This window comes from Gorilla gorilla, chromosome 5 (assembly GCF_029281585.2).
Source record: "Gorilla gorilla gorilla isolate KB3781 chromosome 5, NHGRI_mGorGor1-v2.1_pri, whole genome shotgun sequence".
Classification (NCBI taxonomy): domain Eukaryota; kingdom Metazoa; phylum Chordata; class Mammalia; order Primates; family Hominidae; genus Gorilla; species Gorilla gorilla.
Window position 1 is genome coordinate 99,706,402 of NC_073229.2, and position 21,782 is coordinate 99,728,183.

Genomic DNA, 21,782 nt, shown 5'->3' on the forward strand with positions numbered 1-21,782 from the left:
AAATTTCAGCATCAGACTGTAACAGTAGAGTTGGAAGAAAAAAAAAGTTGCAGAAATTGATGAATAGATTGAAGGAGAAAGTTATCACCTCAGCCAAGAAAAAAGATACACCTCTTCAAAGGACGAAAGAACAAAGGGCAAGATGTATGACCTGCAAATCACACGTAGCAAGGTACAACAAAAGTTGAACTTTTTCTTTTTTAAGTTAACATTGAACTTCTAGGCTGGACATGGTGGCTCATACCTGTAATCCTAGCACTTTGAGAGGCCAAGGCAGGTGGATCACTGAGCCCAGGAGTTCAAAACTAGCCTGGATAATATAGGGAGACCCTGTATTTACAAAAAATGGAACAAAAATTAGCTGGATATAGTGGCACACACCTGTAGTCCTAGCTACTCAGGAGGCTGAGATGGAAGGATTGCTTGAGCACACAAGGTTAAGGCTGCAGTGAGCTGTTACTCCAGCCTGGGTGACAGAGTGAGAACTTGTCTCAGAAAAAAAAAAAAAAAAAAAAAAAGGCTGGGCATGGTGGCTCACACCTGTAATCCCAGCACTTTGGGAGGCCAAGGTGGGCCGATCACTCAAGGCCAGGAGTTTGAGACCAGCCTGGCCAACATGGCAAAACCCCGTCTCTACTAAAAATACAAAATTAGCTGCGCATGGTGGCACGCACCTGTAGTCCCAGCTACTCAGGAGGCTGAGGGAGGAAAACCGCTTGAACCTGGGAGGCGGAGGTTGCAGTGAGCCAAGATCCCGCCATTGCACTCCAGCCTGGGTGACAGAGTGAGACTCCATCTGAAAAAAAAAAAAAAGTTGAACTTCTGAAATATAAATCTGAGAAGTTACAAAAAGGAAAAATTTTACCTTGAGAAATAAAATTATTAGTCTCAATGAAAAAGATAGCATCATGCTGGGCACGGTGGCTCACGCCTGTAATCCCAGCACTTTGGGAGGCCAAGGCAGGTGGATTACCTGAGGACAGGAGTTTGAGACCAGCCTGGCCAGCATGGTGAAACCCTGCCTCTACAAGAATATAAAAAATTAGCTGGGTGTGGTGAAGGATGCCTGTAATCCCAGATACTCCAGAGGCTGAGGCAGGAGAATCGCTTGAACCTGGGAGGCAGAGGTTGCAGTGAGCCGAGATTGTGTCACTACACTCCAGCCTGGGCAACAGAGCAAGACTCTGTCTCAAAAAAAAACAACAAAAAAAAAACCAAAAAAAAAAAAAACAAAACAAAGACAGCATCTCCAATCTAAAACTTGGGAAACTAAATAGATCTCAGGAAGAAATGTGGCAGAAATACAAACTGTTAGCAGTTCAGAAGATGGCTGTTAAAGAAACAGATTTGACAATTAAAAATCAAAACCTCTGGTAATTTTATTAAGAGTAAATGAATACTTAAAGAAAATCCTGTTGTTCTAACATAGGGGAGCAAATTTGTTTAGTTTTGTATTAGTGTATTTTTAATATTAAAGCTCAATTTTACAAAGACTCATAAATAATTGCCTTCTAATTATAGCTAACTTGATCATAAACAAAATTCCTCTCATAAAGTTCGCTTTCACAAACCTTATCACAACTTATTCAGACCACTGATGACATGCTTGAATTTTCTGCTTTGTCTTATACTTCTCTTTCTTAACTAGTCATTTTACCTTAGGACAAAAACTTACCATACAAGAATCTTTCTTATACAAAATTATTCTCTGTTCTTTTTAACCTTCTTTACCAAAAATACATCCTCATATCCATAACTTTTTTCAGTACTAATGGATCTACTTCACTGGCTTAAATAGCTGCAAAGCGTTCTGCCAAAAAGATTTTCCATGGTGTATTTGATAATTTCTCTATCCTTGTAATATATCTTTCCATACTTGGCTGGGCGTGGTGGCTCAGGCCTGTAATCCCAGCATTTTGGGAGGCTGAGGTGCGTTGATCACTTGAGGTCAGGAGTTGGAGACCAGCCTGGCCAACCTGGCAAAACCCCGTCTCTACTAAAAATACAAAAATTAGCCAGGCTAGTGGCACATGCCTGTAATCCCAGCTACTCAGGAGGCTGAGGTGAGGGAATCGCTTGAGCCCAGGAGGCGGAAGTTGCAGTGAGCCGAGATCATGCCACTGCACTCCAGCCTGGGCGACAGAGTGAGACCCTGTCTAAAAAAAAAAAAAAACAAAAAGAACACACAAAAAAATATATACACACACACACACACTATATATATATATCCACTATATATACATACAGTATGTATATATACAGTATATATACTATATATATACACACAGCATATATATACACTATGTATATATATACACTTTATATATATATATACTTTTTTTCCCTATACTTAACGTTTGTGTGATTGCTGAAAACGTTGTGGCTCCTTTACACTGGGGTGGTGAACAATGGTTTGGCAAACTTTGAGGTCATCAAAGCATCTTCTTGAAAAATATGACTTTAGAAAATAGCCAACATTTGTATTAGACTATGCTCTTCAGAAACAAAAGAATCAGAGAAAGAAAAGCAGTAAGAAATTTACAAATATGTACACATACAAATAGGGAGAAAGATAAAGTAATTATCTCACATGTATTTATTTATAATAAAATTATATTTAGAAGAATAAATAAGGAAGCTAGTTATAAAATGAGTCTTTTAACCTCCTAAGGCAAAGGCGTTTAAAGTCCAAAGCTCAGAGTGCTACTTAATCCTTTTTTGTGTATGTTCTGAAAACTAAAGTTTATCAACCTGCAGAAGTAATGAAGCAGTTCTGTTTGTAAAGTGAAGCTAATGAAAAATACAAAATCCTAATCAGATTTAGTTTGGAGTCAGCTTTAAAGAATAGCACTTTCAGGCTGGGCTTGGTGGCTCAGGCCTGTAATCCCAGCACTTTGGGAGGCCGAGGCAGGCAGATCACCCGAGGTCAGGAGTTCAAGACCAGCCTGTCTCTACTAAAAATACAAAAATTAGCTGGGCGTGGTGTGTGCACCTGTAGTCCCAGCTACTTGGGAGGCTAAGGCAGAAGAATTGCTTGAACCTGGGAGGTAGAGGTTGCAGTGAGCCAAGATTGCGCCACTGAACTCCAGCCTGGGCCACAGAGTGAGACTCCGTCTCAAAAAAAAAAAGAACAGAATAGCACTTTCAGAAAACTGTGTTACATCCCATTAGTGCATTCCTTCTGCTGTTATTAACTGGAGATAAGAAGTGAAGAAAAAATACCAAGAAAGAAGCCAGCCATCAGCAGACTCAAATAAATAGGGAAAATACAACAATGATGACCTATGAAAGCACCACTTTTATGCATTATTTCATGTTTAAATACTTGCTTCTAGGTCCATGGATTACATTCTACCTATCATCACCACATTATAATGATAATAAGAGACCATGAACTTTGGAGTCTAGATGGACTTGAGCTCAAATCCTAGGTCTACAATTTTCTAGCTGAGTCACCTTGGCAAGGTCATTTAACCTTTGAGTCTATGTTCACTTATAAAATAAGAATGGCCAGGTGTGGTGGCTCATGCCTGTAATTCCAGCACTTTGGGAGGCCGAGGCGGGTGGATCACAAGGTCAGGAGTTCAAGACCATCCTGGCTAACATGGTGAAACCCCATCTCTACTAAAAATACAAAAAAAAAAATTAGCCGGGTGTGGTGGCAGGCGCCTGTAGTCCCAGCTACTCTGGAGGCTTAGGCAGGAGAATGGCATGAACCCAGGAGGCGGAGCTTGCAGTGAGCCGAAATCGCGCCACTGCACTCCAGCCTGGGTGACAGAGCGAGACTCCATCTCAAAAAAAAAAGAATGACAGTAGATGTTCAGTAAATGTTGGTTAGGAGATCTGGATAGTATACCTACCAAATCATATTGAGAGTACTGCCTTTACATAAATAAAATAGCTATACTATCCTGAAAGTGTGGTTCTCAGATCAGTACCACCTTTGAGCTTATTAGAAATGCAAATTCATGAATCCTACCCAGACCTATGTAATCAGATGGTCTGGGATAGGGCCCAGGAAACTGCTTTATAAGCTCTTTAGTTGATTCCTATGCATGTTAAAGTGTGAGAACTACTGCCTCGGAGATCAGCTAGAAATTATTTCCATGTGATCAATTCCATTAATGAACATGAAAGGATCTAGTGATCCTTTTTATCTGCTAGGCACAAGAGGCACAGTGCCAAGGGCCCATGACAATTTTAAGGTCTTATGAAAATGTTTTAATTTTTTTTAATCGAAAGAAAAAATAAACATAATGATAATAAGTATATAACAACAAATCCAGTCTGGATTATATTTTATCTTTATACCAAAGTAGTTGTAAAATTAACTAATCTAAAATTTTTAAATGTAGTTTTATATATAGCATTTAAACTCTGGCCAAAAAAAGTTTGATATATTTCCTGTGGAGGAAGGGCCTGATGAAGTCATAGTGCTTAGGGCCCAGGAAAGTCATAATGCAGCCTAGTCACCTGAAAACTTCTCTGTTCACTTACAAATGTTGACCCTGAAGGAGCCTGGTAGGAACTATGTATAAGAAATGTGTGCTATTTTGAGGATATATTCACTTACAATTTTTAAAAGATTAGTTTCAAGCTTCATTTAATCAAAAGTTTAAAATTATAAGCATTAAAATGGCTGATAAATCACCTGCTAAAACCCTAGGAAAAAAATCTGCAACATGGAACAGGGACAGAAATCGTTAACTAAAGAGAAGAACTGGAAATTAAAAATCAGCATGAAATATGGTAGGATTAATAAAACAATAATAAGATAATCAGCAAGTTGGAAGTGAAATGGGATAATGTAGAAATTATGTTAGGACAGAAACTTACATCCTTATAACAGAAATGAATATACTATTTTCATATAATGCTCATCATTTCATCTGGCACAAATACACTTAGCCCTTGAAAAACCATCAACCAATCACTAATTGCAGAACCTGCTATTGTCTCCTGAAACTTGTATTTAGTTGTGGATTAACTATATACTGCATGTCTCAGTGTGGTGCCTAGAAGAATGGGATTTAATAATTATGTTTTCAAAGAAATATATGTATTAAAACAGTTACTATTTTATTAATCATTATTAAGCTCTACCAGCATAGAATATGGGTCAGTTTATCCAAGTAGTTTTATACATAGCACTTTAAATTTGGCTAAAATAGAGGAAACATCCCCTATGATACAAAAGAATTTGCAGCTTTAGGGATAACATACACAAAGAGAAAACTTTGTTATATGTCTATAACCAACTCAAATCTTCCTTTTGTCAATTCCCAGCCCCCTCAGAGCAACTCAGATTATTTCAGCACTATAATCTTCAAATCCAAACCCTAGGTTCACACCTCAATTGCTGATCCCTTTTAGAGTATCTTTCCTGGATTTCTACCAAAATGTTATTTGGGGCATAGACATTTTTTGAACCTCTGAGAAGACTGTATTACAGCATTATAATCTTCACATCCAAACCCTAGGTTCACACCTCGATTGCTGATCCCTTTTAGAGTATCTTTCCTCAATTTCTACCAAAATGTTACTTGGGGCATAGACATTTTCTGAACCTCTGAGAAGATTTGTATCACATAGTCTTTAAGGAGTCTGGGTTCTAGAATTCTATGATTCTAAATTTTCCTTGGGAAAAAATTATTTTTGATACTTTGTATTATTTACTCATTAAGCAGATATGTATTAGTATCTATTGGTGCAAGATTCTATTCAGACAAAAAGTGCACTGCAGATGGAGGGTAAAACATGTCCAAAGGCTCTAATGTAGAAAAGAGAAACTGAAAAAATTGAAAATGGCTGGAGCTTAATGAAGAAGATGAGAATGCTGCAAGAGGAGGCTAGTGAGGTAGGTAGGGAGGGCCTGGGATTTAGGACTTTATCCTAAGAGCAAAGGGAAATCTTTGAGTGGTTTTAAACAGTAAAGTGCTTTGATCTGATTTACATTAAAAAAAAGAGAGGCCAGGCACGGTGGCTCACACCTGTAATCCCAGCACCTTGGAAGGTCAAGGTGGGTGGATCACTTGAACTCATGAGTTCAAGATCAGCCTGGGCAACATGGTAAAACCCTGTCTACAAAAAATACAAAAAAAATTAGCTAGGCATGGTGGTGCACACCTGCAGTCACAGCTACTTGGGAGACTGAGGTAGGAGAGGTAGGAGGATCACTTGAGCCTGGGAGGCAGAAGTGACAGTGAGCCGAGATTGCACCACTGAACTCCAGCTTGAGCCAGAGAGCCAGACCTTGTCTCAATAATAATAATTAATTAATTAATTTTTAAAAACATTATTGTGGCTTTTGTGTGAGAAATGGATTAGAGGAGGGGTAGAGAGATTAAAGAATAACCTGTTTGAAGCTATTGTTGTAGTATAGCTGAAAGATTATAGTGGCTAAGATTGATGGGGAGACACCGGAACTGGAAAAAATATGAATAGATTCAAAAGATAATCAGGAAGGAGATTTGATTTAAAAAAGAGGGGAAAGAGGAGAGAGAAGGAGCGAGAAAGAGAGATGAGTGATTCCTAGTTTTCTGGCTTGTGAAACCAGAAATGCATGAATGACATGAATAAATGACAACGCTATTCACCAGGCTAAAAAAACCAGGAAACGGGCCGGGCGCGGTCGCTCACGCCTATAATCCAGCACTTTGGGAGGCCGAGGCGGGTGGATCACCTGAGGTCAGGAGTTCGAGACCAGGCTGGCCAAGGTGGTGAAACCCCGTCTCTACTAAAAATACAAAAATTAGCCGGGCGTGGTGGCGGGTGCCTGTAATCCCAGCTACTCGGGAGGCTGAGGCAGGAGAATCGCTTGAACCTGGGAGGCGGAGGTTGCCGTGAGCCGAGATCATGCCATTGCACTCCAGCCTGGGCGACAAGTGAAACTCCGTCTCAAAAAACAAACAAACAAAAATCTTCTACACACTTTACATTGTTTCCCATTCCATGTGTTGCTGTAACACATGGTAATTACCACTAATTTAGCAATTTAACACAAATTTTTTTCTGATAGTTCTGCAGGGTCAGAAGTCCAATACCTTTCTGATTGGGCTAAAGTCAAAGTGTCAGTTTTCCTTTCTGGAGACTCTTGAGGAGAATTGATTTTCTTGCTTTTTCCAGCTTCCAGAGGCCACACACATTCCTTGACTCCTGGCACCTTCTTCCATTTTCAAAGCCAGCATATATGCATTTTAAAAGCAAAGATTTATTTTTAATTAAAAAAACAATTTTTCCAAATGGAATCAAGCTGCTGAAAGTTTTTTTTTTTTTTTTTTTTTTTTTTTTTTTTTGAGACGGAGTTTCGCTCTTGTTGCCCAGGCTGGGGTGCAATGGCACGATCTCCGTTCATCGCAACCTCCGCCTCCCGGGTTCAAGCGATTCTCCTGCCTCAGCCTCCTGAGTAGCTGAGATTACAGGCATGTGCCACGACGCCCAGCTAATTTTGTATTTTTAGTACAGACGGGGTTTCTCCATGTTGGTCAGGCTGGTCTTGAACTCCCCCCGACCTCAGGTGATCCACCCGCCTCGGCCTCCCAAAGTGCTGGGATTACAGGCGTGAGCCACCGTGCCCGGCCTGAAAGATTTTTTTAAAACTACATGTTGAAGTCTGTACAAATGGCCAGTTACCCACATTTGCCTATTACCTACACATCTCAGTATTATACTGTCATTGGCACAGACGATGTCATAGAACACCACAACAGGATCATGCAATAACCTCAGGCAACAAAAATAAATTACATTCATTACACTACTCTTGCCAATCAGGAAAGATTATTGGTTCGCATTAGGAAAAAGATTTTAAAGGACGTTTTAAACAATAAGCCTTTCCGCTTAGGCCTTCGTTAATAGCACAACTGAATTAGAACAGTCCATTGCCCAAAGACTGCACTTAATCATGTCGGTTTTCTGCATCATTTTAATTGCTGTTGACTTTTCATTGACATTTAGCATAGATTTTTGCTCATTTTTGTTTTTTAAAGAACGATACTGAAAGACAAGAAAAATGCTATCAGAGGACTACAAACCTACAGGAGTTGAGTTTCAGTCGTGAAACATTATAATCATTTTCTGTGCTTTCCATATTTCCTTGAATGAGAATGTATTACTTTTATAATAAGAAAAAAATTTTAAAGGAAAAGAAGTTAAAAAAAAAAAGGCCTCACTTGTAAGGTAGGGTATGGTTTTTTCAAGTCTCAGGCACGTAAATGACAAGGGACTTTTAAAAAAACAAAAAAACACTGCCATTTAAAGCTGACTGGTAGGATCTTCCCTGCTGAATTATTTTGGAAACTTCTTTAAAAATAAATGTAGACCACGAATCATTTACTAAACATATGATTCCAGTACCTCACTACCTTTTCTCTTCGGTTGGCTGTAGTTTAAATTCTAAGGTCTCCTCAAGAAATGACATTTTCACATTTCTTAGGCATCTGTGGTGCCAGAGGAGCAAACCCATCGCACACGCCAGGTCTGCCATGGGGCCCTGGGCGGTGGGGATTTTGGATGTAACGTGTCTAGGCCGAGCCCGCGCCGTGAAAGGCCGACCCTGCCGAAAGCCCGGGCGGCGGGCGCCCACAAGTCAGGGCTCGGTGCGGCGCCGCAGCCAGCTCTGCCCGCGAGCCGAGTCCGGGCTGCTGAGGGGGAGCCGCGCTGGGGGCGGCGGCGTCGGGGCGGGGGCGGGAGCCGGGCGGCAGCTCCAGCGCCCGTGGGGGAGGAGCGGCAGCGGCAGCGGCTGGAGCTGCTGTGGCGACCGACGCGAGGCGGTGGCAGAGACCCACCCCTGTCCACATGGACAGTCGCAAAGGCCTCCGCTGATGCATTCACGCCTGGGCGGGGTGGGCGGACGGCCGTAGCGGCGGCGGCTGCAGAACGAGCTAGGGGCCTGGAGGCGCCTGACGGTCGCAGAGACCTCGCCGCTCCGGCGCGGCGGGTGCGGCCATTTTACGGCCTGGGACGAAGGGAGGCGTGTTTGTGTGCTCGCTTTCATTCTCCTTTCTTGGGAACCCACGGCTGGGGGAAGTTTCTCAGGCAGCCTGGGTGGGCGGTGGATGGGGAGTCGTGGGCCGAGAGGAACCGGGCCCGGGAAGCGCCGTCGTCGTCGTCGCCGCTCGCGTTCCCCCGGAGAGGCCTGAGAAGCTCGGGCCGCGGGCCTCGCTGCCCGCCAGCCCGCGGACAGGCCCGGGCGCGCCTGGCCTGCTTTTGTATAGGCCCGTCTGAACGTGGGAGCGCAGCCCGCCTGACGGCTGAGCCCGAGGCCCGCAACCCTGCGGCGTCTACCCTCCTCCGGCGCGGCCCCTCATCCCGGCGAGCACGGCGGCGGTGTGGGCCATGGATTAAGAAGGAGGCGGCGTGGGAGGAGGAAGATGGCGGCCGGCAAGAGCGGCGGCAGCGCAGGGGAGATTACCTTTCTGGAAGGTACGTCTATTTCTGCCCTTGACGGGGAGAAGTGAGGGTATACTGGAAAACGTGGCCCCCAGAACCCCGGATATTCAGTTATCTGCGCTAGGTGGGTTTGGGGGGCGGTGAAGTACGAGGGATGAGCGATGACGGGGAGGGAGTGTGCTGCGAGCGCGCCTGGTTCGAGTCCGCCCAGGCGAGGGGCTCGGCTGCGAGCCGGTTCGGCCCAGGGGGCGCGGGTGGATTGAGCTGCGAGCCAGAGTTGGTGGGCGTCCTTTGAGAGTGCGCGCTGAAGTCTTTGACATTTAAAAAATTTTGGGGTGGTGGTTTAAGGATGAGAGCAGCCAGCATTCACATCTTGTTTGGTGTTCATGAAAAGTTTCAAATTGCTAAGGTTGGGTGCAACTGGGGACCAATCTAAGTAGGGAGGGGACAGACAGTTTCATTGAGGTGTGTTTTATACCCTCTGGTCTGTTTCTCAGAGTTTCAGGCTTGCTTTTGCAGCCAGCCTTCAGATTAGGCCTGGCCTTGTCTGATATTCTTTCGGAATGTGTTTTTATAAAAATATTTTGTAAAATAATTTATCTGGAAAAAGAGTAAGGTTTACAGTGTCAATTTTGGGGCCGTAACTAAAGCTTATTGACACAATTTGAGTTTTACTCACTCGTGAGGGAAAGTTAAACGTTTGCTGTAAGTAGACTAAGCCAGCCTCAAGAAAAGCTGTATGTTTTTGTTGGGGAAGGTGGTAATGGGGAACAATATTGATTTTTTTGGCCTATGAATATATAAGGACCCCCAAAATAGAGCTAAATATTATTGTAATTGTAGCCCAAGAAGTGTTTATATTACTTAATTTGACTATGGGTTCAGTGTTTACACTTTGTTTAGCAAAATGAGTCTCTGCTGCTCAGAGACTCATTCTTCTTGTTAAAAAGAATTAACTACTCTTTGGATAATTTTGCAAAGATGATTTTCGTTGCAATATGTCATAAGCTTTACTTCAAAAAATAACTTCTTTTAGTATGTTTCGGAAAGATTACTGAATCAAGAAAGTACAATTTAACTTAAAATTAAGAAAACCCCTAAACAGGTTCTATAGGAGGGTGTTGAGGAATGGGAATGCTTTGGTACTGCTTTGTTAACAGCACCTCGAACAGTGCCTGGAACACAGTAGGTACTCAGTCTAGTGAAAGAATAGTGAATAATAGAGGTAATTTTTCTTAATTCTTATTACTTGAGTATAGTAAAGTGAAAAAAAAGTCTTACCGTACAAGCCAGCCTTTATCTAAAAGTGATGAGAACTTTACAGGAGATTTCCTAGTAAGAGTAAGAAAAGCTTCTGAGTTTTTCTGGGTTCATTTCGTATTACCTCCATTCCAGTTTGCGGAATGGGTACCTGTCGAGGCTGAGAGGGTGCAGCTTGTGTTACAGGTAGTGCTATGTGTGTTGTTTTTGTTTTGAAATTGGAAACAAAAGATGGCTTACTCGTGCTTATTATCTTCAGTATGCAGATGATTATACTTTTGTGCTATCCTAGATTTCCAGCTTCTATAGGCCCGATTGAGTTAAAATTCTAATTGGATGAACATAGGGAGGATTAAAACAAGCACAAATAAAGCCACAGATGTAGAGTTAATGTGAGTTTCAAACTACTACTTTTACTTTATTCTAATCTAAGGGTCTTTGAATGTATAGGTGTGATAAATTCGAGTTTCACCATGTCTTAAGCATTTTTATAAAGCAAGCAAACGGTAACTTCTTCAGAGCATATGCATAAGGGTTCTGGGCACGGTGGCGGCACGCCCTTAATCACACACAGCATTTTGGAGGGCCGAGGCAGGCGGATCACTTGAGGCCAGGAATTGGTGACCAGCCTGGCCAACATGGCGAAACCCCACTGTACTAAAAATACAAAAATTAGCCGTGTGTGGTTGGCGCGCGCCTGTAGTCCCAGCTACTGCGGAGGCTGAGGCAGGAGAATCGCTTGAAAACGGGAGGCAGAGGTTGCAGTGATCGTGCCACTGCACTCCAGCCAGGGCAACTGAGCGAGATTCTGTCTCCAAAAAAAAAAGCATAAGGAAAAGGAACAATTTTAGTTCCTCATAACCAATTTTCATACGCTATATTGAATCTTTCCAAATAAATGATATTTAATACTAATGTTTTCTGCTTAATTTCCCATGATTCTTTTGGTGTCTTACACTTTTAATAATAATAGAATATTCCGGCCAGGCGTGGTGGCTCACGCCTGTAATCCCAACAATTTGGGAGGCCGAGATGAACGGATCACCTGAGGTCAGGAGTTTGAGACCAGCCTGGCCAACATGGTGAAACCCCGTCTCTACTAAAAATACAGAAATTAGCCTGGCGTGGTGGCGCGCGCCTGTAATCCCAACTACTCGGGAGGCTGAGGCAGGAGAATCACCTGAACCCAGGAGCTGGAGGTTGCAGTGAGCCGAGATCGCACCATTCGCACTCCAGCCTGGGCGAGGAGCGAAACTACATCTCAAGTAATAATAAAATATTCCACCATAATTTGCTGTATATTTTGTATTATCAGGTTTATAAGTGTTCAAAATATTTCCCCATACATAGGCTCCTAGGATTTAATATTAAGACATCTACATATTACACTTTCTTTACTTTCCAGTCGAGTCCTTGAAAAACTAAACTAGGTTTTCATTCGCTCATCACATTTACAGCATCCTACTCCAACAGTCAGTGTACCACGGTGAAGTGCATAAGAGAGTCAAGGACTCTGCCTTTATTTAGTCTTCTATCTTAGGTTCTGTGAAAGCATATCTCTGTAATAAACTGTGAAAAAGTAATGACTTTTTTTCACCATCATATTTCTTGCACCTGAAACATATTTGTTGTTAATGAAATAAACCAGATGATAAACAGTATGATAAATACGGAAGACATAAACAGCAATGATGGGGAAGCCATTTTACATAGCATTGAAGTCAAGAAAGGCATCCCTGAGGAGGTTACACTTAATTAAGTAAACACCTTAACTAAGAGACACTTCAGAATATGGCAGAGGGGATGCGTGTAAAGATTGATTTGATAAACAAAAAGGCTGAAATGTAGAAAGCAAAGGAGAGAGTGATATGAGAGGCAGGAGATCTTTCATGCAGGATCATGAATAATTTTTGTATCTTTCTCAGTGGGAAGCCATTGACGAGTTTGGGGCAAGGGGGTGTAATGATATGGTTTATCTTTTTTTAAAAAAATTTTGGCTGCTCTTTGTGGAATTAATTAGGGGGCAAGATTAAAAGCAAGACAATAAATTAGGATAATATTGTAGTAGTCAAGGTAGAAGTGGTTCGGGGCTTCAATTAGCATGATGTCAGTGGAGACTGGGGAAGAGAAGTTGATAGGTTGAGGATATGTTTGGATGTAGAGCTTACAGGACTTGATGAATTGTACATAGAGTGTCAGAATAAGAGGAATCAAAAGGTTTTTTTTAGCCTGAGGTATTAGTGGTACTGCCATTTACTGAGATGGAGTAGACTGATAGAAGAATGAGAAGGAAATTAACAACACTGGTCATACTAAATTTGAGATGCCTGTTTGACATTTTTGCTCTGAAGTATGTTTTATATCTTTATAACTACTAAGATTCTAATTCCATTTCTTTTTATAGCTTCTCTAGGGAAAAGGAGACCTACTGGTTGTCTTTATACAAAAGCTCACTAAAATTGTATGGATTTCATTAAGCCACAGCTTGTGTTAAAATTTTTTACTCTCCTCTCCCCTCTTTGACTTGTTTCTTTCACTTCTCTTCACTAACTGTTGCTTATAACCCCTTTTCCACTTATGATAGACAGTTTTGGCAGGTTGCTCCCCTGTATTTATTCAGTCAACAGATACTTATTGAACACCTACTATGTTGTAGGCAATGGCACTGCACTGAGAGGCATAACAGTCAGGGAGAAAAAAACCATGTTTTTTTCATAGAGTGTTCAGTCTAGTGAGGAAAGTAAAAAATAATAAAATAATACTTTTAAATGTAAAATTACAACTGACAAGTACAGCAATCAATGGTGGATTGTTTATACAAGTTGAACATCCCAAATTTAGAAATCCAAAATCCTCCAGAATTTGAAGCAACATGACCCCCCTAAGAAATGCTCATTCAATCAATTTAGATTTTTGGATTTGGGATGCTCAGTTGGGATAATATAATAAAATTTGCAAATATTCCAAAATCCAAAAAAAAAAAAATCTGAAATCTGAAACATTTCTTCTAGTTTCAAGCATTTCGGGTAAGGGACACTTAACCTGAAATCATGAGAATTGTATCTAATCAGGGTGGTTTGAAGTGGGTATTAGAGAACAGAAGGTAGAGAGGCAGTGCTTTCTAGGTAGAGAGAGTAAAATAGGGGGGCACGGCATGTTTGGGGAACTTAAGGGAGGACAATAATGGTGTCAGATAGGAGAGCGGTGCAAGATGATACTGGAGGTGACATCACATTTATTTCAAACAAGGTCAGTAGCCGGGCATGGTGGCTCATGCCTGTAATCCCAGCATTTTGGGAGGCCGAGGTGAGAGGATTGCTTGAGCCCAGGAGTTGGAAACCAGCCTGAGCAACATAGTGAGCCCGTGTCTGTACAAAAAAATAAAAAAATGATATGGGAGGATTCTTGAGCCCAGGAGGGCGAGGCTGCAGTGAGCCATGATCGTACCACTGCATTCCCACCTGGGAGTACAGAGCGAGACCCTGCCACCCAAAAAAAAAAGGTCATCAGCTGCTGCATGGAGAGAGCTTCAGAGAGGGGCAACAGATTATCCAGTTAGGAGATGATTGGAATAGAGGACAAAGGTGATTGATGGTAGCTAGCTTCTTCTTATAAACTTTCTTTTGATATTCTACCTTTTCTTTTTTTCACTCTGGGGGCTCTAACATGTCTACCTACTCTCTTATACATTTCTTCATTTTTGTACTGCACTTGTTCATATCTAGTTTTCTTTTCCTTTTTTTTTAACCAAGTGAATTCCTTCTCCTATATTTTCTCCTGTTTTTCCTGAAGTAACTTTTTTCTGCCTTTCCTTTCTAATATACATATACTACTACTTTAGTTTGTTTTCCTTTTCGTTTCAGCCTGTCTTCCTTTATGGACCTTGTCTACTAGGTTGAAAAGAGTGATACTAAACTGTTGCATGCAATGTTGTTCTCTACAGATACCAGCAAAAATGCTTCTGTCTCCAAATGAAAAGTGTTTTCCATTTCGCCTTAGCCAGTCTTTTATGTTATATATAAACTCAGTGCAGAACCCAGTCAGTTTGCCAGTTTTACTGGAGACCGTAAATACCTAACACTGTCTGTTGAACTAGAGCACAGTTTCTCCCAAACGATTGGCATTCCATGGAATATGAACAGGGTTTCTAGTTTCTGCCTACTTAGGGGAATACACCTCTTTTTCTTTTGATTGCATTACTTTTGGAAACTACATCATGGTGTCATTCCTTATTTACTCCTTACTTAAGTATGTTTATTTCCTGATTTCATCCCAGTTAAAGTGATAAATTCTGTTTATCATGTGAGTTCATGTACTTGAAACAGTAAAGTAGAACCTCACTTGGAATGAAAGTGATTTTCAGGCAAAGTGCAGTGGGTCATACCTGTTATCCTGAGATAACACTTTGGGAGGCCAAGGCAGGAGGATTGCTTGAGCCCAGGAGTTCAAGACCAGCCTGGGCAACATAGCGAGGCCCCATCTCTACAAAAAATACAAAAATTAGCCGGATGTCACAGCATGCACCCAAAGTCCCAGGAATTCAGGAGGCTGAGGTGGGAGGATTGCTTGTTGCTCCAGCCCAGGAGGTTGAGGCTGCAGTTCATGACACTGCACTTCAGCCTGGGTGACAGAGCTGAGAAGAAAGAAAGAAAAAAGAGAGGGAGGGAGGAAGAAAGAAGAGGAAAAAGAGGAAAGGAGGAAGGAAAGAAAGGAAAGAGAGGAAGGAAAGAAAGGAAGGAGAAAAGAAAGTGATTTTCGCTAGAAATGCATTGAGAATATGAACTCAAAAGTCAGAATGCTGAGGTTCAACATCTGGCTTTACTACTTGTTAGCTATGTGATCTTGGATAGATTACTTAACTTCTCTGTTTTCTCAGCTGTGTAACAAGGGTAATAATTGTCGTTAAAAATAATAATTATAGTTACCTTATAAGATTGCCATGAGGATTGAGGTAATATATGTTACTTAAAGCAATTCCAGGCATATAATAAGCACTCCGTGTTACTTGATATTATTTATTTTATTAGCAGATAGAGAAAAGAAAAGGAGCTTCCTTTCCTTGCTTGTCTTCTCTTCTATTTGAATTTTAGTTTGCATTGTTTTTCTTTCACTGACTACCTTTTTCTAGATATTAGCTGATTTTGACCAGTGTTGTAATGAGAGAGGAAAGAGAATGAAATTACATACTTTGTATGTCTAGACTTTCATAAATTGATTATTCCTGTTGCTATTAGAAAAGTATGTTGAATATTTGAGGAACTTGAGGTATAGAAGGGTTGTTTGGCACAGCTTAAGTTATTGGGGAAGTCAGACTGTAGCCTGGGACCTGACTTAATAGCTTCAGCTTTCTTCAGCATTTCCTTCCTCTCTCTTTCTCCCCCTCTTCCTCATCACTTTGCTTCCCTATTCTTACTCTTACCTCTTTTTCCTGTACCTCCCCCCAAAGGAAGGGGCGACTGAACAAGAGAAGGAAAAATAATAAGTTATTATGGAGAAGTATTATTTATTGATGAAGCAGCACTTTTAAGAGGGCAAAAATGGAAAGCCACAAATCTTTTGAGGCCCAACTTCAGAAATTTACAGTGTTAACGTCTTCCACATTGTATTGGCGAAAAGAATACAGAGCCAGCCCTGATTGAAGGGGAGAGGGAGTAGATTCCACCCTTCAGTGGGAAGAATGACAAATAATTTGCAGCTATCTTTAATCTATACAGCCATCTTTTCTCTCCCATACCTACCTGGTATTTTTTCCCCATTCTTTCAACAGTCAAAGTATTTTTCAACAGTCATGTAGTATTTTAAATGACAATTCTTATGAAACCCAAAATCCAACTTTTGGACAGTTTGAGAAGCTAAAGAAAGACAAAACAAAATGGGCAACTTAATTAGTAATTTATTTCAAAGATATAAGTAGCATAGAAGCAGTCATTAGTTTAATGTTTTGTTTTTGTTTTTGTTTTTTGAGATGGAGTAGATGGAGTCTCGGCTCCGTTGCCCGGGCTGGAGCGTAGTGGCGCCATCTCATCTCACTGGCTCACTGCAACCTCTGCCTTCCAGGTTCAAGCAATTCTGCTTCCTCAGCCTCCCTAGTAGCTGGGATTACAGGCGCACACCACCATGCCTGACTAATTTTTGTATATTTAGTAGAGATGGGGTTTCTCCATGTTGTCCAGGCTGGTCTCAAACTCCTGACCTCAAGTGATCCACCTACTTCAGCCTCCCAGAGTGCTGGGATTAGAAGTGTGAGCCACCGCACCTGGCCTTAGTTTAACTTCTAGTTTATTGGGAATGGATTCAGGAATTTCTGAAACTAGGCAAGCATAAGTATGGACAAAAGAGGAAGAATGTTAGAAACTTTTCCTTCCTTTTGTTTTTTCTTTCATTTAGTGATGCCTGGGTCATACTCTCATTTTCATTACTTAAGCTCTTAGAAATGGTCATACTGTTCACGATACTAAAAGTAAAACAGTATCTTGATACAAAGTGCCAGTTAATCCACTAAGTCACAGACTATTAATGTTCACAGTTACAGCACACTTAAGTTGTATACCTAAGTCATATTACTTAGAATGATGCAACAATGGATAATCCATTATTGTGAACTGCAAATGATGGTTGCCATCATCAGGTAATAAAACAATGGCTACAGTTACAGAAAGTGATAGATAATCTGTGCCATATCCATTTGACACTAAAAACAGGGTTGTTTTTGGCCCCTAATTTTTTTTGTCTACCTTAGGGTTTTGTGCTTCCCAGAATCTTCTGCATCCATTGGCAAAAAATATTAACTATTATCTTCAGAGTATATGGGGCTTTCAGTGCTAAAATTGGGATAGTCCCAGGCACACTGGGATGTTTGGACACTGTGCCTTGTCCTAGTTTAACAACAGCTACCTTGAAGCCATCTGAAATCAGCCTGGAGTAGTATGAAAACAGCTATGTTCTGATCTTGCCTTTGGAGGTTGTTTTTGTTTGTTTTGTTTGGGGGTGGGGTGAGGGAGGAGTTGCTATATCAAATACATTTTATAGTTTTTGAAGATGTGTTTTTTTCCCCTCCCAAATTCACTGCATTACAGTTTTTGAAACAGAATGGGAGAAAAAAATAACAAACAGTGCTGGCATCCAATAGATGGTAAATTCACTTTTCATTTTTAATAAAGAGTGGATGACGAGGAACTAGAAATTCTCCTAGGCTTGGAGAATTTAAACTGTTTAGTAACCTTGTTGTTTCATATATTCAAAAATCTACAACTTTCTACCTTCATAACCTCCTACTTATGAATCAAGAACTAAATTCTGGAGACAAGATGAAGGTACTACTTAACTACCATGACCCCTGCTGACTCTGCTTCTGTGGAAACCAATAACTTCTCTTTCTTCATAACCCCAGTGGTCACTATTTGAACGAAGTGGGATTCCAAACATTTTGGCATTCGGTCTTCTGTTTTCAGCCCAGGTTGGTTTTCATTTTTTAACCACAGGAGATATAAAAGAATGATTTAGTAAATCATAATAGCAGTTAAGTCTGAAGCTGTTTATCAGCTTCTCCTTCACAAGTTTGGGTATCAGCTCCTCAGTCTCTTTTGCTTTCACCATTTACAGGCTTCACTTATTTCTTGAGTCTCTGTTAATTTAAGCTTTTTATGAAACTGTCCATCTTCCTGAATTACGTGTTTGCACTTTCAAAGTTAAAGTGTTTCTCAAATTTCATTGGTCTGTCTCACAGAATACTGAATTCCCTGACACTTTGATGATCCTCTCACTTTAAAGCATAAGGAACATTTGGAACTACTTATCTCATGCAGTCATTTCTCGGTTTAATTTCTGGCTTTAGAAGTTTGTGTGCTTCAGCTTGAGATAAGTATATTTTTAAGAGATTGTGTATTCTGTGTAAAGGTAGCACCAACTGCACTGCTTTGGAATAGGTATCATTGCTAGACTTTTTCATTCCATAGAAAGTTAAGGAGTTTCCAGCAACACCTGTAGCACTAAACTGCTGCCTGACTAACGAACTGAACTGCCTACGCTATCATCTTGCTGAAAGGTACATAGAAGTAGATAGACTAGTGAAGCTGGGGTCCTAAGGGAAAGAACATTTTGGTTTTGGTAGCTCACAGAGGGGTCTAATTTAATATTACATCCAGAAATATAGTATTTAAAGACTTTATCTTGAAGTAGTAGTGATCTATTGGTTTGTCTTCTATACCAAAAGATACAGGTTTTGAAGGTCAGGGACTTGAGAAAGGCTTAGCTAGGTGACTTTTCTTCTTCATGTAGCATCTGCAGGGATGATTTGGTGGTGGCTTGTGTGGTTTGGTTGGGAAGTTCCATGTCTGCAGTCTAAAGACCTCTTCAGATGGCCTCTGCAGCAGGGTACTCAGACTTGTAACATGGTGACTCAAGGCTTTGGAAAATCTTGATAGTTCTTGAGAAAGACTTGGGCTGTAGCCCTGCAGAGCCACATAAAATTGCTTTTCGAACATACACATTTAATTCTCTCTATATTTTCTTTTGCTGCATTTATATTTCTAAGTTACGTTTTTCTCATATTCGTAATTGTTGTGGTGCACTTATGGCTCATTGCGGTCTCAAACTCCTGGGCTCAAGGGATCCTCCTGCCTCAGCCTCCTTAGTAGCTGGGACTACAGGCTTGTGCCACCACAACCAGCTGATTTTTTTATTTTTGTAGAGACAGAGTGTCGCTATGCTGCTCAGGCTGCTCTCAACTTCTGGCCTCAAGCAATCCTCTTGCCTTAGCCACCCAAAACGCTAGGATTATAGGTGTGAGCTGTCTGATAACCCCATGAGACGTAGAAATTAAAACATCACTACAGTGGGAGATGATGCATAGAAACAGGAAACAGGAAAACTTAAAAACAGTACTGAAACCACTTTGGAGATCAGTTTGGCAATACCTATTGAACTTGAAAATGCACATCCCCAAGGACCAAATCATTCCATTGCTAAAGGATACCCTAGGTCAGGTATCAGAAAACTATGCCCCAGACCGGGCGCAGTGGCTCACGTCTGTAATCCTAGCACTTTGGGAGGCCAAAACAGGCAGATCACTTGAGGCCAGGAGTTCAAAACCAGCCTGGCCAACATGGTGAGACCCCATCACTACTAAAAATACAAAAATCAGCCGGGCATCGTGGCATATGCCTGTAATCCCAGCTACTTGGGAGGCTGAAGCACGAGAATCGCTTGAACCCAGGAGGCAGAGGTTGCAGTGAGCTGAGATTGTGCCACTGCACTCCAGCCTGCGTGACAGAGCGAGATTCTGTCTTTAAAAAAAAAAAAAGAAAACTATGACCCAGCCAAATTTGTCCAGCTGCCTGTTTTTAAGAGGCTCATGAGCTCAGAATGGCTTTTATATTTTTAATGACTGGAGGGAAAAAGTCAAAAGAAGAATGTTTCATGACACATGAAAATTACATGAAATTCAAATGTCACTGCCCTTAAATAAAGTTTTATTGCAACACAGCAATACCTATTTGCATTATCCCTGCCTTCTCATTGAAATGGCAACGTTGAGTAACTGACAGGGACTGTATGGACTACACAGTGTAAGATATTTACTGTCTGGCCTTTTACAGAAAAAGGCTGGTGACCTCTGCCCTAGAGAAACATACATGCACAAGGAAACAAACTTAAAAAAAAAAGTTCTTAATAGCAATATGAGACATACTAAAATGTTCATAGTAGCAATGTATGTAATAGTAAAAAGGTGAATATAGCCTAAATTTCCACAAATAGGGGGATGTATAAATAAGCAATTATATTTGTACTGTGGAGCACTAAATGATAATGAAAATGAAAGCACTAGCTTTTTTTTTTTCTTTAACTCTTTGAAAGTAAATTTCAGACATGCTGCTCATTTAACCGTAATTACTTTATTGTGTAACTTACCCTTATTTGTTTAGGAAATATACATTCTCTTAAGTTACTGCAGTGTAGTTATAAAACTCAGAAAATTAACATTGATACAATACTATAATCTACAAACATTTTTCCACTTTCATTAGTTGACCTAAAAATGTTCCTTAATAGCAAAAGAGAAAAAATTCTGGTTCAGGATCTGATACAGAATGATGTATTGCATTGATTGTCATGTCCCATTTGTCTTCTTTAATCTGGAAATAGCTTTTCAGACTTTGTCTTTCTTGACCTTGACATTTTTTAAGAAAACAGGGTGGTTATTTTGTAGTTTAGTCCCAATTTGCATTTATCTGATGTTTCCTTATGATTCAAGTCAGGTTATGCATTTTTTAAAAATATAAGGAATGCCATAAAAATGATTTTTTTGTTCTTCTCAGTGTGTCATATTGAGGGGACCATGATGTCAATTTGTCTTGTTGTTGGGGAAATTAACTGATCACTTAGTTAAGGTGGTGTTCACCAGATTTTTCGGCAGAAAGTTACTATCTTTTTTTTTTTTTTTTTTTTTTTGAGACAGAATCTGGCTCTGTCACCCAGGCTGGAGTGCTGTGGCTTATTCTCAGCTCACTGCTACCTCTGCCTCCCAGGTTCAAGCCATTTTTCTGCCTCAGCCTCCCGAGTAGCTGGGATTACAGGTGTGCACCACCACGCCAGGCGAATTTTTTTGTATTTTTAGTAGAGATGGGGAATTATCATATTGGCCAGACTGGTCTCGAACTCCTGACCTTGTGATCCACCTGCCTTGGCCTCCCAAAGTGCTAGGATTACAGGCGTGAGCCACTGCACCCAGCCACTATCTTTCTCTTTGAAATTAATAAATATTGTGTGGAGAGATACTTTGAAACCTAGTAAATAACTTGTTTCTTGTCAGATTTCACCCACTGGTTCAGCATCCATTGATGATTCATGCCTGAATCCCCCAATTATTAATATAATGGTTCCCAAGTGATTTTTCTCCCTTTACTGAACCAACAATAGGACCTTCACTACGTACTTGAATAGACTTGCTGATAGCTTATTGCTGGGGAGAAGTTAGATGTTTGCTGAAGGTTTGGGGAGTTATTCCTACTTCAGATTAAGGGAGTGCCTTTCTATTCCTGGTTTGCAAGTTTTTTGTTGTTGTTGTTTTGAGACAGAGTCTCACACACTTTTTTACCCAGGCTGGAGTGCAGTGGTGGCCTGATCTTGGCTCA

The 21,782-nt window shown here is 40.8% G+C and overlaps 1 protein-coding gene across 6 annotated transcripts in view; it reads left to right on the forward strand.

Moving 5' to 3' along the window:
* Nucleotides 1–7,197: 7,197 nt before the first annotated feature.
* SENP6 (SUMO specific peptidase 6) overlaps nt 7,198–21,782 on the forward strand; it is a 115,065-nt gene continuing 100,480 nt past the window's right edge. For all 6 annotated transcript variants that reach the window (XM_004044309.5, XM_055390791.2, XM_019029736.4 and 3 more), the window contains exon 1: nt 7,198–9,423. In XM_004044309.5, coding sequence (XP_004044357.2) covers nt 9,372–9,423 — 52 coding nt within the window. In that variant the 5' untranslated portion in view covers nt 7,198–9,371. The remainder of the gene's footprint in view (nt 9,424–21,782) is intronic.